The sequence below is a fragment of the Notamacropus eugenii genome, chromosome 1, assembly GCF_028372415.1.
Source record: "Notamacropus eugenii isolate mMacEug1 chromosome 1, mMacEug1.pri_v2, whole genome shotgun sequence".
Taxonomy (NCBI): Eukaryota; Metazoa; Chordata; class Mammalia; order Diprotodontia; family Macropodidae; genus Notamacropus; species Notamacropus eugenii.
In genome coordinates this window covers 475,509,808-475,522,551 of record NC_092872.1, presented here as the reverse complement: position 1 = coordinate 475,522,551, position 12,744 = coordinate 475,509,808, and the positions used below count along the sequence as shown (strand labels likewise).

At 49.6% G+C, this 12,744-nt stretch overlaps 1 protein-coding gene across 3 annotated transcripts; it reads right to left on the bottom strand.

Annotated features, from left to right (window-relative positions):
* Positions 1-117: 117 nt before the first annotated feature.
* On the bottom strand, positions 118-10,974 carry PCIF1 (phosphorylated CTD interacting factor 1). Of its 3 annotated transcripts, none has more exons than XM_072632368.1 (17): positions 10,837-10,974; positions 9,898-10,095; positions 9,196-9,340; positions 8,477-8,601; positions 8,056-8,190; positions 7,301-7,431; positions 6,935-7,089; positions 6,233-6,380; positions 6,030-6,113; positions 5,289-5,388; positions 5,024-5,186; positions 3,596-3,768; positions 2,849-2,935; positions 2,473-2,657; positions 1,882-1,975; positions 1,609-1,784; positions 118-1,501 (listed from the first exon to the last, which is right to left on the bottom strand). In XM_072632368.1, the coding sequence occupies exons 3-17, from the start codon at positions 9,317-9,319 to the stop codon at positions 1,267-1,269; spliced, it is 2,115 nt and encodes a 704-aa protein (XP_072488469.1). In that variant the 5' UTR covers positions 9,320-9,340; positions 9,898-10,095; positions 10,837-10,974; the 3' UTR covers positions 118-1,266. The 3 variants fall into 3 exon arrangements, with proteins under 3 accessions (XP_072488469.1, XP_072488471.1, XP_072488470.1); XM_072632370.1 differs by having other exon boundaries at positions 9,950-10,095; XM_072632369.1 differs by lacking the exons at positions 9,898-10,095; positions 10,837-10,974 and adding an exon at positions 9,828-9,850.
* Between the last annotated feature and the right edge of the window lie 1,770 nt (positions 10,975-12,744).

Sequence of the window (12,744 nt, the reverse complement as noted above, 5' to 3'; positions counted from 1 at the left end):
TGGTGATGTTGGTGGTGGTGGGTAGAGATCCTGGTGGTCAGCCCTTTGTTGACAGAATAGCAGCTCAGGACCTCCCTGCTGGTGGCGCTCAACATTAAAGCAGAATTAGCTTTGGGATTGGGGAAGGTATCATTTTACAGAAATTCAGTCACAAAGACAGAGCTTTAAAAGACCTTAGAGATCATCTCACCCAACCCCCCTCACTTTACAGATGAGGAAAATTAGGCTCCGAGAGAGAAGTGACTTGCATAAGATCACAGGTAGTATCAGAGCTTGTTGTCATGCTCAAGTTGAAGTAAGATTATTACTGAATTACTTTTGAATTCTAGAATCATGCATTTCTAGACTATGGTCCCTTTGCCCTATAAAGGCTTTCTCGAACTCCTGCCAGTTTGTCCTTGGGGACACCAGAAGAAGTTGATAATCCACAGGCCTAAGGAACCCTAATTGACAAGTTTTGGGTGGCATAGGGTAGGCTCATTCAAAGGTCCCTATACACAATGGGTAAGACTACTCAGATCAATTGAAGACCAGACAGGGCCTGTTAGCTCTTATATAACCTGGCCTACTAAAAACCCTTGCAAGGAAGAACCCAAGAGGAAGATGAATCTGGTTCCTGGCCTGATTTGGTTTCTGTCCCCTGCCCATGAGGCTCACTCCAAGGCTGGTCAGGGAGTTGTATGAATCCCTATGTCCCTGAGAACACAGGGCCTTAAAAGCCAGGACCACTGGGCCTAGGGCTTGTTTACTAAAACACACCAAAGGCCCTGAGGACTCCCATATCTCCTTGACCTGCAGCTAGTGGATGTATAAGAGAAAAAAGGGACAATGTCGTGTGTGCAGTGAGAACACCTCACCGGTATGAAGTGGCATAGGAAAAGGCAGCAACCATGATTGGGCCTGGCCATGGGCTCCCAGGAAGGGGGCCTGGGAAGCCCCCTCCTCCTTCCAGAACCCTCACACAGTCTTGGGGCTTTTCTGTATTTTCTTTTACATGTGAAACAGCGTTAGCGACAGGACAGGGAGGATGTGGGACTATTCACAAGGGGCATGGAGTGAGCATGAGGTTTTAAGGAAATGGGGAGAAGGATATGTGTGTGAAGAGAGCCACAGAGGACCACATTCTTCCTATGTCAGTGGCAGCCTTGACCCTTCTGCTGCCCCATAAAGGACGATGGTATCTTGTTCCAGGGGCTAGGGCTAGGATCAGGTAAGGAAGAAAGGCCTGAACCCCCACAGCTCAACAGCCCTCTTTTCCACTGCCTACTAAGTAGGATTTGACTCTCGGCTGGTGCTCTGCTCCCGGCCAGAGTCACGGTCCTTGGCCTCAGAGGAAGAGGAAGTGCTCCCTGAACCAGAGCCATGACTTCGGCCAGACTGCCGGTAGGCTGTGGTCAGCTCCTGCAGCCTTGCTGGCGTCGGCTCCCACTTGGCAAAGCCAGGATCGTTCTGCAGGAACAGCACAGCCGTATTATGGACTGCCTTATAGTAGAGCTCTTCCCTGGAAGGCAAATGGGCCACTCAGTTCCAGCTGCTCTGGGTCTTCTGACCCTGCATCTCACAGTGCTGGCCCTTCCCCCTGCCCCAGCCCCTACAAAATGCACCCACTTCTTGCAGATGTGTTGGGAGCCACTTCGATACTCGTGGTCAAAGGCAGGCAGCACCAGCTGGTGGCGCTTAAAACGGCTCCGCTCCATTCGGGTTAGTGCTGGTGTTGGGGGATCCCGCCACTCCGGGATGAAAACAATGAAGGACAGGGGTTCTGGGGAGCTCTCCAACAGCTTCTGCAAAGCACCAATGGGGGAAGTGATGCTGACACTCCTGCATGGCTCACGAACATGCTTCCCCCAGCCCCTCAGCCCACCCATGAGGGTCACAAACCTCAAAGTGAGACACCATAGCGTCCATCAGCTCCTCACAGAATGGAGGGTTTGCCTCAAAGGAGCCACTCAGTGGGCAGAAGTCCAGACAAGGCCTAAGAGCAGGGGAGGGAGGCCTATCAGAAGTTAATCAACCTACCAAGAGTGGGCACCACCTATGTATGTATCTAATGTGGCAGGTATCATAGGGGAGATGGCTGTTATAAGAGGGCTGGAGAAATAATCACCCTCCCAAACTACTTCCGTTGGTATGATCTTTGTCCAACACTTAGATTCAGTCACCTCATTTCTTAGCGAGAAGGGAAGTTACTTGGCACTAATTTATCATTTGGTTATTATCTCCCCAAGAAAACTGAGAATTGTGAGGAACATAGTAAAAGATCTGATGGGCAGCAGACACTTAACGTATTAAAGGAACATCATGCCCATCCATGAAGCAGGTTTGATAAGATTCCTCTTCAACAACAACTAGACCAAAGAAACCCCCCTCTGAGGAAAGCTAGAAGACTCAGTACTAACAGTTAAAAGCCAGCCCCTCTGATTCAGAGCTATGTATAGCCTAGCCACTGCACACCAACAGCCAGGACCTCACCCTCGGGAACCAAAGTAGCCATCGGTGTCTGGGAAGGCAGAGCAGTACTGACGGAAGTAGCAGTTGAGGGGGGAGGCAAAACATTCAAAGCTGACGCCAAAGAGTCTGTGCAGAGCTTCGAAGACGTGTACTGGGAGTGAACCCTGCAGGCCTGTCCCCTCATATAGTCCCACCCCGAACATCATCTGCAGGAGAAGCCAAGAAAGTCAGAATCACCAGGAGGGAGGGATCACCACCTTTCTTCCTCCCCACTCTTGGCCTCATCCCATTCTTAAAGGTTAGTCATACCTCCTCCTCAGAAACCCCCATCCCACTTTCCAGCAGCTGTTAGCTTAGAATGACTCAGCACACCACAGATGTACCCTATACTCTATACCTGATAACGTCGGAGAAGACACCAGACCCGGGGTAGGAATCTCTCAAAAGCTGAATCATCGATGCAGCTGTAGCGATAGAGGAGCCACTGTCAGAAGACAGAGAGGTGGGCATTAGCAGAGAGCTCCTGGGGGTTCCTTTTTCACAGGAAGGAGATCCTTCCAGATCAACAATTCAATAGCTATATTCAGCCCCTTTGGGGTGGTGTGGTGGTGTGCTGAGGACAGAGACACAGTCTAACACTCTAATCTGTCTGGGTTCTTGCCCATGTGAATTTTCCAGTCTACTAAGGGAAATACACCGTACCTAACTATACTACGTACGTTTACAGAAGGACATTAAAGGTATAAAATAATAATTTGCACTTACATGATACTTTAAGGTTTACAAAGCCCTCTCAAAATAACCATGTGAAGAGAGAAGGTATACTGTGTAGGCATTATCCCCATTTTAGAGATGAAGAAGCTATACATAAGGTTCAAAAACAGTTAAATGACTTGGCTAAAGTCACCAATTAATGGACATTAGTGCTGAGGCTTGGGTTTGAGCCCCAGTTTTTTTTGTTCCAAGTCCAAAGGCTCCACTGTATCTTAATGCCTCCCCATAACTTTGTGAGGTTTCCCAATCAAGTCCTTTGAATGGAGAGTTGTGCTGTCTTGACTTAGGCAGACAGCTAAATTCCCTCCAAACTTCCTTTCCGACTTAGCTCCTACATCCCACCACTAAAGCTTGATGCTTCTGCTCTCACCAGTTTGCTGAAGAAGTTACGACTGACTTTGACCATCTCCCCCTTGTAGCGCACGCAGGCCACGTTGTTCTCCATGTGCATCTCCACACTAGGCAGGGGAGGTGAGGGCACGGCCAGCCGTACCGGGTAGCAATAGACAAGTCGCTGCTCCACTTCTGCTGCCTCTGCCTCCTCTGAGGAAAGTGGGCGAGGTGAGGGCCCTGGCCTGGGGCGGCCCCACCCTGCTCCACTCCAGCCCATGCTCAACTCAGGTCAGGGAGCACCTGGAGGGGACTTACTGAGGAACACTGGCAGGGGGCAGGCAGAGCTATACCTAGGGGGTTGCAGACCTAGGTCATAATTATATTATCATTATTATAACAGCAATAATAACAACTACTTATATAGCACTTTCAGGCTTACCAAGACTTTTCCTCACAAGTCTGCTAAGTTGTTAATGCAACATTATTACAGTATCCTCATTTTGCAAAAAAGGAAAGTGAGACTCTGAGAATCTGTGACGTCTCCAAAGTCATCAAGCAAGTAAATACCAGGGGCCTGACCTGAACTGAGGACTCTTGATTACAAGTCTGGCACCCCTTCCAGAACACCAGCTTATATACTGTGTGCTGCAGAGCCCCCTGAGTCCAGACTCCATGGAGATACAGATAATTTAAGTTAGAATAAACACACCAAAGTTAGAAAATAAGAAAGCACCAAAGATTAGTCTGAATGGGGAGCCAGTCCCACAGGATTTGCTTTGGTGAAAGGGGTATTTGTAAGCCACTTATCCATAAAACAACAACTGAGTCTTAATTTAGTCGATGGCTCTTAGTCATCTGTCTCATTACAGTGGTTCCTTATGTATGCACCTGGCTCTCTCAGATCTGCTCGGGTCAGCTCCTTAGCTCCTGTGGACTGCCTCCTTGAGGTAACCACCCCATGCGATGTTCCCTGGAATGCCTCACGTGGAGATGAAGAAAGATGGCACCGATGCTTCAATGCTGGGGTCCCCATCAACTAGCAGGAGGAGTTAACATGTGCCACCCCTTTGCCAAGCCCCTACCTCTTTTAACCTGGGTTCAAACCCAGGTTCTTCCACTTAGTTCCTATTACCTTGGGCAAGTCACAACCTCTGGTTCTCAGTTTCTACATCCATACAAACATGGGATTGTACTAGGTAACCTCTAAGGTTCTTTCCATCTCCAAAGTCCCATAATCCTAACATACAATGTACTTTCCTCTCCTCTCCCTGCGATGAACTGAGAAGAACTGCAAGTCATGGAGCTGCAGACCCTCTACCCAAAAGGCAACAAGGCCTAGTCAGTGTTTCCATGATCACAATTATTCCTTCCTCCCAGAACTAGTTCATGATGCCAGAGGGATTCTTAGAGTCCATCCTCCACCCAAAAGCTCCCCAACCATCTTCCCTGATGGTCACCCCCATACCCGGGATGTTGTTCTCCTTGAGGATGGCAAGATGCTTCTCCCGGATTCGTTTGACGTACTCCAGGGAAATGTGGTAGATCTTGCTACATATACCCTCCACTGAGTCTTTTGCCGCAGCTGACACATGGGGGCCACACTGCTTTCTTAAGTGCTCCAGACGGTCCTGCAGCAGACATGCCCTGTAGATACAGCCCCACCTACCCTGGGGAGCCCCCAACCCTCTCAACCCTCCTTTCCAAGGCCCAGAAGAGTGGCCAGCACTCACCATATAGTCATCCTTGGAAGCTGAGTGGTCCTTCCGTAACCAGCTGAAAGTATCTTCCACATTCCACTTCACTACCTTCCTGCTATCTGGGGATGCACTCCTACAGCGAAGGGCAGCACATCAGTGCCCTCAGGTACCATGACCAGGCCAAGTGGGAGGCACTGGTTCCACTGGCCCTCCTCCTCTCCCCACCCCAACATATATCCCACCCTCACAAGCCTTGTATCAACCAACAGCCCTATTCATATTTCTACAATAATTTAAGATTTAGAAAGGAAGTAGGTAACATAAATATTATCTCTGTTTCAAAAAACACTTGAGGCTCAGAAAGAGTAAGTGAATGCCTAAGTAGAGTTCATATGAACAGAAGAGCAGACTCAAACTCAGACATCCTGACTCTTAGCCCAGTGCTGGCTCAGGAGCTAAGGAAGGGGCTACCTCTCTGAGTCTGTGATGAAGTTTCTCAGAGAGAACCAGGAGCTCTGGCCTCCCTGGGTATTCCCGGACAACACTTTCTACAGGATCCCTCTCTGCCCAGCCACTTAACCATGCCCCCTCAGCCTTGGCTCCTGATATCCCTGTCAGCACCCCCAAACATTACAGAACCTACTGAGTGTAAAAGAGTAATGTACAGCATGGGCTCTGAAGACTCTTACCACCCCACCACCCACTTTACTTGTGGAGAATTTTCTCTGTAGAAGTATTTATGGTTTGATGGTCTGGAAAGGGGAAGTTCCTAACCTGGACTCAATAAGTCGTTTGGCAGCTTCTGCATATTTGAAGAGCAACCGCTTGGCTTCTTCCCGGAACTTGATTCGGGATAACCTGGGTCAAAAAGCAGTGGCCTGATATCAGGGACCTCAACATCAGGTTATTCCTAAAGGGAGTAGTAGCCTCTGCCCTAGGAGAGGAACATAGCCCAACTGGATCAAATAGAGGAGTACCTGATGGGAATGTCATTCATGATTTCTCGAAACATGGAAGGAGACACAACTGGCTCACAGTTGCTTGGCAACAAAGGGTCAGGCCCTTTATCCACCACCTTGCGCTCAAGCATCCATCGATTAAAGGACTCCCTCGGGGGCTCGATGCCTGAAAGAGAGGCCAATATGAGCAATCCCAAGAGGAGATTGGGGAATGAAAAGGAATACAAGACCTTGGACATTCTGGATAGTCCCAGAAGCGACCCATAAAGGAAAGCATAGGATCATGGATAAGGAACCAGAAGGGATCTTTGAGGAAATCTAGTCACCTCATTTTACAGATGAGGAAAATGAAACTTCGACAAGTTAAATGACCTGTCCCAGATAATACAGTTAGTGATTAGACTGAGATTTGAAATCACATCCTGGGCTTCCAAATCCAGTGCTCCTTTCACTTCTACCATGCTACATCTCTAGGGACAGCAACAGTAACAAAGAGGGTGACTGCTCCATCCAACTTGAAGCACGCTGGATTTTATCTCGATTTAAAGCTGGAGGTCAGTGGGGAAAGGCCCTGCATGTAACTGATCTTGATAACTAAAGTGCTCAGCTCCAACACAGGCTTCTTCCAAAGGCAGAGGGGAGGAAAGGAAGGCAAAGGCAATAAAGACAGGCTGGGAAAAGACACATAAGTAAAGGAGAGGCTCAGCCACCCAGCCTTACCTTCACGCTGCTGGCACAGCTCCCGGTAATGTTGGCGAAGCTTTAGAATGAGCTGGGAGCGGAGCAGCTCCACCTCAGGGTGTGGGGGCAGGACCTCAGACGGCCCCCGCTGCTTGATCACTGCATTTGTCTGGATGTCCAGGTCCCAGTACACCCTTAGGATACAGACAGCAGCCAGTAAAGAAAGTAAGGGGAAGAGGAGCTCTCTTTCTCCACATTTCCAAGAGAACCACCCACCCCAGTAAACACCAACAGCCTCTGAATCAATCCCAGAAGAGTCAACCAGTAAGTCAGCTGCTCCCTCCTGGCCCGCAGTAGCCACACTAAGGTGAAAAGGGCCTGAGGAAGCCTACGAGCAGGACTTACTCGGTTGGCCGAAGGAGAGCTGCCTGCTGTTTGTCTTCAGGGGATGTGCCCCATATCTTCATAGTTGGTGTTCCAGGAACACTAGGGGAACTGGGTACAGACTGGGCAGAAGGAGTCCCCGGAACTTCAACCTGAAGGGAGGAATAATAAAAAGTCATGATACTTGCCAAGCCCATGAAGGTCCTGGTAATAAGGTATATGTGAACTTGGATGCCTATAGAATGATAGGGCCACTTTTCCTTTCCTCAATACACCAATCAAATCTCTTGACTAAGTCCTGCTGATAATACTTCACAGGATTACAACACTTTACCAAAGGTCTTCAAATACTTTATATCACTTGATCCTCACAACAGTGCTGTGAGGGAGTTAACAAGAATTATTATCCGTCTGTTACAGAAGGGATGAAGATCAGAGAATTTAGGGCTCAGAGATCAAAGAGAATTTAGAGACAATTTAACAGAAGCCCTCCTTTTACAGATGAGAAAAACTGAGGCCAAGAGAGAAGAAATGATGTGCTCAGGTTCAGAGAGAGTAAAAGTGCTGAGCTGAGATTTGAACCCAAACCTTCTAACCCCAAATTTAGCACTTTTCCCATTACAACATGTTATAGAACTTGCCACATGGTTCAGTAAGTGTCAAAGTCAAGTTCAGATTTGGGTCCTCTGCTTCCTTGTCTAGGCCTCTTGATTACATGCACATCTTCAGGCCCATCTGACCTTATTCCAGGGTGTTCTCAATAGCAGGACACACACCTTGGGCTTCTTTACGACGTTGCCACTGGGCTGCTCCTCTGAAAGCCTCCTTTTCCTGGGCTTGTTCTCCACTGGTGTTTCCACCACTCCAGCGTCTGGGGGCATCGGAGCCGCATTCAGCCCCAAAGGGTCCGACTGGAGGTGGGGGCCAGACCAGCAGAGTTATAACTGGCAATACTGACTCCCAGATTATGCAGAGCCAATTATATAGCCCTGTCCCAGACCCATCTCCCACCCTCAGAATACCAAACAGCAAGTCCACCCTCAAGCAGCATACCCTTGGCAATGTCAGAAGTACTATGTTAACCAGCCTGTCCAAGCCAAGTGAGAAAGGACATCTCCCCCAAAGGAGGACACCAACAACCTCTACTCTTCTTGGACACCTGTGTTGGTCCACCACAGTCCTACACAAGACACTTACAATGACATCATGCTGACCCAGGACTGGCATCTCCCACAGTGACTGGTTGGTGAAGCGATTGAAGTAGTAAGGGCGATTTTCTCGTCTGCTCCAACACTTCTCCCAGCCAGCCTGTACCAGTTCATCTGAAAACCAAAGCCAGAAACAAGGCAATCCAGCAATTCCATGTAACAGGCATTTACTAAATGTCAGCTATGTGCTGGGAGAAATACAAAGTTTAGACTCAACAGAGTCCCAACCTATGACTACAGTCTCATAGAGGAATTAAGACAAAAACAGAAATTTGTGTCATATGCAATAACGAGCAATAAATGTACTAGATAAGTGAGTAAAGGACTGTGAGACTGAAGGTGAGAAGTTGTTACCCAATGAGGAAATCAGAAGTTCTCTGGAGAAGGTGGCATCTGAGTTGGGCATTAAAGGATAAATTTAAGAGGTAAAGACTATAGAGAAGGGGACTGACCAAAGGGATGTAAAGAGGAAAGGCCATGGCATAGTCAAAAGGACAGACTAGTCCAGTTTTGTTGGAACATAAAATGCATCAAAGTAAGAAGTGAAATACAGCTGGAAAGGAAGGGTGGTACTGGATTATAGAATCCTTGAATGGTAGGCAAAGAAATTGGAATTTTACTTGGTAGCACAATCTCACATGGAATACGAACCAAGAAGTTCCCCCCAGAACCTCTATTTTATATTCCTTCACTGTTCCCCTCTAATACCTGGAAGGTCTTGTACCAGTCGGATGGGCTTGGGGGAACTAGGCTGGCTTTGATTAGAGGTGCCTGGGGAGTGACTCAACAAAGATGCTTCCTCTCTAGGACTGCCGTGGTTCTCATTGGCCATCTCTCAGCAACAGCATGAGACCTATCACACAGTGATCAAGTCAGAACCAAAAAGGCCCACTCCATTTTCATCCTTTCCATGCAGAATTCGGAAAGTTAGAAATTCTCTACTATAATATAAAAGCTATTTCCAGAAAACCTCGGGACCACCCCTGCTAGAGAACAGAGAACACATTCCTGGCCTTAATACCATCCTATCACACTACTCTAATGTTCAACATAAGGAGGCACAAGACAGAAGTCTATACTTAACTCTTTCAGCTAATTTACTTAGTTTTTATACAAAAATAGGAGTAGGGCACACAGTGTGTAGCACAAGTGGAGTTCAGGAGACATCATTCTTTCATTCTCTAAAATGGGACATGTTCTGTGCTTAACTAATAAGCTAGAGAAAGGTAGTGTCACTTGGAGTCAGGTGAGCGATCTAGGCTCACCCATCCCTCAGGTGCTGTGTCTACACAGTAAAACGTGGGGGAAGGGTCACTCCGGCCACAGGATGCAGACAGGACCTGTGCTACCCCACAACTGCACTCCGGGGGCTGGGGCCGGCGGACTGGGGGCGCTCCACCTCTCTCTCACCCTCTGGGGTCTGCAGCATTAGCACGAAAAGAAGGCACCTCCAGACCCTCACCAGCCCCTGCTTCTCCGCAGTCACTGCAGGATCCCCCAGGGGCGGCCAGAGGCCAATGCTAGGTACGGTTGGGCACTGGTGGGTGGGTAGGTGGACAGGTCAGCAGTGGCTTGGGCAAAGTACCAGGGGCATCGTCAGACCTGCAGCTGGGCGGCAAAAGAAAAACAAGGTCACGGGCAGGGCGAGGCTGGGGAACGGGCAGCGGCAGAGCCAAGGGTAAGAGAGGACACTGGGAGGGACACACGGGACCCCGAGGGAGGGGCCTGGGGCCTGACAATGCAAGGTGGGCGGGCAATCCCCGAGGAGGGGGGTGGGCGGCCGAGGGACGGAGGGAGCACTGCAGATCCTCCAGAGGGCGCTCCAGAGCGAGCGGAGTGCGCAAGCGCATCGATCGCTCCGGCCGGGCAGGGGGGGAGAAAGGGAAGGGAGAGGGGAGGGGCGATTTCGGGAGCGCGCTCTCCCCCTCCTCCGTCTCCCTCTCAGTCCCCCTCCCTACCTCCCTCTCCAGTTCAGGGCGGGCGGGTGCGCGCACGCCGCCCCATCTCCTGGGCTCCGCCCCCCGCCCTGCCGCGCGCTCCCGCCCCCGGGCTGAGGAGACTCGGGAGTCGCAGCCCAGCACAAAGGCGGCGACGACGGAGAAGGCGGCGGCAGCGGCGGGATAGGGTTCCCCTAGGCCGCCACCCTCGGGGTCCCCGGCTCCTGGGCCTCCCCTTCCCAGCTTCAGCCGCCCGCCCGAGGGCCTAAGATGGCGGCGGCGGTGGCGACAACGACCGGGCTGAGCTGCGGCCCCGGGCGGGAAGTGCCTGGAGGAGCCACTGTCGCCTGACCGCGGATCCCCGGACTCCAGCGCGGCTCGCGGCAGGACCGCGGCCTCCAGGGGCCCTTACCTGCCCGGAGCGGACTCGGGGGGACACGACTACACACTCTCCTTAGCCGCCCGTTTGGCCGCCTCCGCCTCGCCCTCCCCAGCGCCTCAGCCGCCATCTTGTGTCCCGGCCGGGGAGGGAGGGTGCTGCTGCGCGTGCGCGGGCACCGCCTTTGAGGGCCCTCGTAGTCTTCGCGCCGCCATCTTGAGTGTGGCGAAACCGACCGCTGGGGGGTGGGGTGGAGTTCAGGAAGAAGGAGTCTGGGGCAGTAACCCTAAAAGTCTAGTTTCGGTTTTAGTGTCCAGTGCACTCCAGGGAAGGACCTTTGGGTTGCATACATGGACGCTGGTCTTGGAGTCAGGGGACTTGGGCAGCTTTTTACATTTGTGACCCTGGCCCAGTCACTTCACCTCAAAACCAGATTGGGTCTGTGCAGGGGATGACTGTGATTGCCCTCCCAGATTCCAGGGTTGTGAAAGCACCATAGTTGAGGGCGTTCATAGCAGCAGGGATCCTTTAGTTGTGATATACATTAGCTAACATTGAAGCAGTAGAGGGACATTCTCTTACAAACTTTGGAATTATGTGACATGGAAGACATTGGCACAGGACCGCTCAGCATGGCGTGCCCACCTCAGAAAAGGCACTGTGCTCTATGAGCAAAGCAGAGTTCAAACAGCTCAAAGGAGATGCAGAGTGTGCAAATTTGGATTACCTACCCCAAATGTTCACATGAACTACCTGTGCCCCACCCGAGGTAGAGCATTCCAAGCTCAAATTGGTCTGATCAGCCAGTCAGTATACATTGAAACTTGACTCTAGCATAGTGATGTCATTTTGGTTCTCTTAGAATATGCAGGACAACAACCAGCCAGCTGTGTGCTAGGCACCATGCAGAAGCTCTTACAGTTATCTCGTTAGATCCTCGTAACAACCCTGGGAGATCGGTGTCATTGTTATTCTCATTTAGTAGATGAGGAAACTGAGGTAAATTCAAGGTCTTTCTGACTCCCAGTCCGATGCTCTACTTTGCTACCTAACCTAACAATGGTTTCCCTTAAATTTCACATTTTGATCTAAGGAATTAGTTGATTTGACGGAGCCTTCTGGCCATTTGTAGTTTTGATTTCAATAGAATAGAGGCACATCCGGGAGCTTCTTGGCCGCTTACCTAGGAAATGAGAGATGAGCTTTACATTTCTACCACTTTGGACAAGTCACTTAAACTCTGAGTCTGAGTTTCCTCTGCTGTAAAAGGACAGTAATACTTGCATCACCTACTTCTAAGAAGTCTTCCTAAACAAACGCTTTAGAAATGGAGCTGTTATGATTATCAAATAAAATGATTGTAAAAGGCTTTGAGGACGTTAAAACATTATGTGAATGTTAAGCATGATGATGATGAAGAAATTGAACCAAAGAGAGCAGGTGGTTTGCCCACCATTACCTGTTTGGGAATCTGGGTTTTCTAAGATCAAAAGCTCTCTGTACTCCCCACCTTAGATAGTTTAAAAGATAGGCATCAGAGCACAGTGGGAAGAACACAACTTCAGAATCAGATCTGATTCTGTGTCTTAACTTTAGGAAACATTAGACAAATAACCACTTTAGGCATTAGTTCCTCTGTTCTAAATTGAAGAGATTGGACTCCATGATCTCCAAGACCCACGCAGTTCTGAAGTTAAAGAGAAGACTTGACTGAAATTTGCAAAAGCGAATAAAGCCAGATAAAGCCTAAGTCAGCTCTCCCCAGAAAACCTGTCTGGAGGAGATTCTGCAGAAATGGCTCCACTTCTGTTCTGTACTTTGTGTTTGTATTGTCTTCCTTGATTCTCCCATAGGCACATTTTATTGCAGATGACAGGTGCTGCCCTTTTGGGTTATCACTGCAGTACTGATTTCTCCCTCCCCCTTTCCCCAATTATTTCC

What these genes read in the sequence shown, in the direction of transcription:
- PCIF1 (XM_072632368.1), bottom strand. Translation starts at nt 9,319, where the DNA reads ATGGCCAATGAGAACCACGGCAGTCCTAGAGAGGAAGCATCTTTGTTG. An exon ending in TGGGTCAGCATGATGTCATT is followed by an intron (nt 8,191 to 8,476) that starts GTAAGTGTCTTG and finishes CCCCACCTCCAG; the next exon opens with TCGGACCCTTTGGGGCTGAA. An exon ending in ATGAATGACATTCCCATCAG is followed by an intron (nt 6,114 to 6,232) that starts GTACTCCTCTAT and finishes TTTTTGACCCAG; the next exon opens with GTTATCCCGAATCAAGTTCC.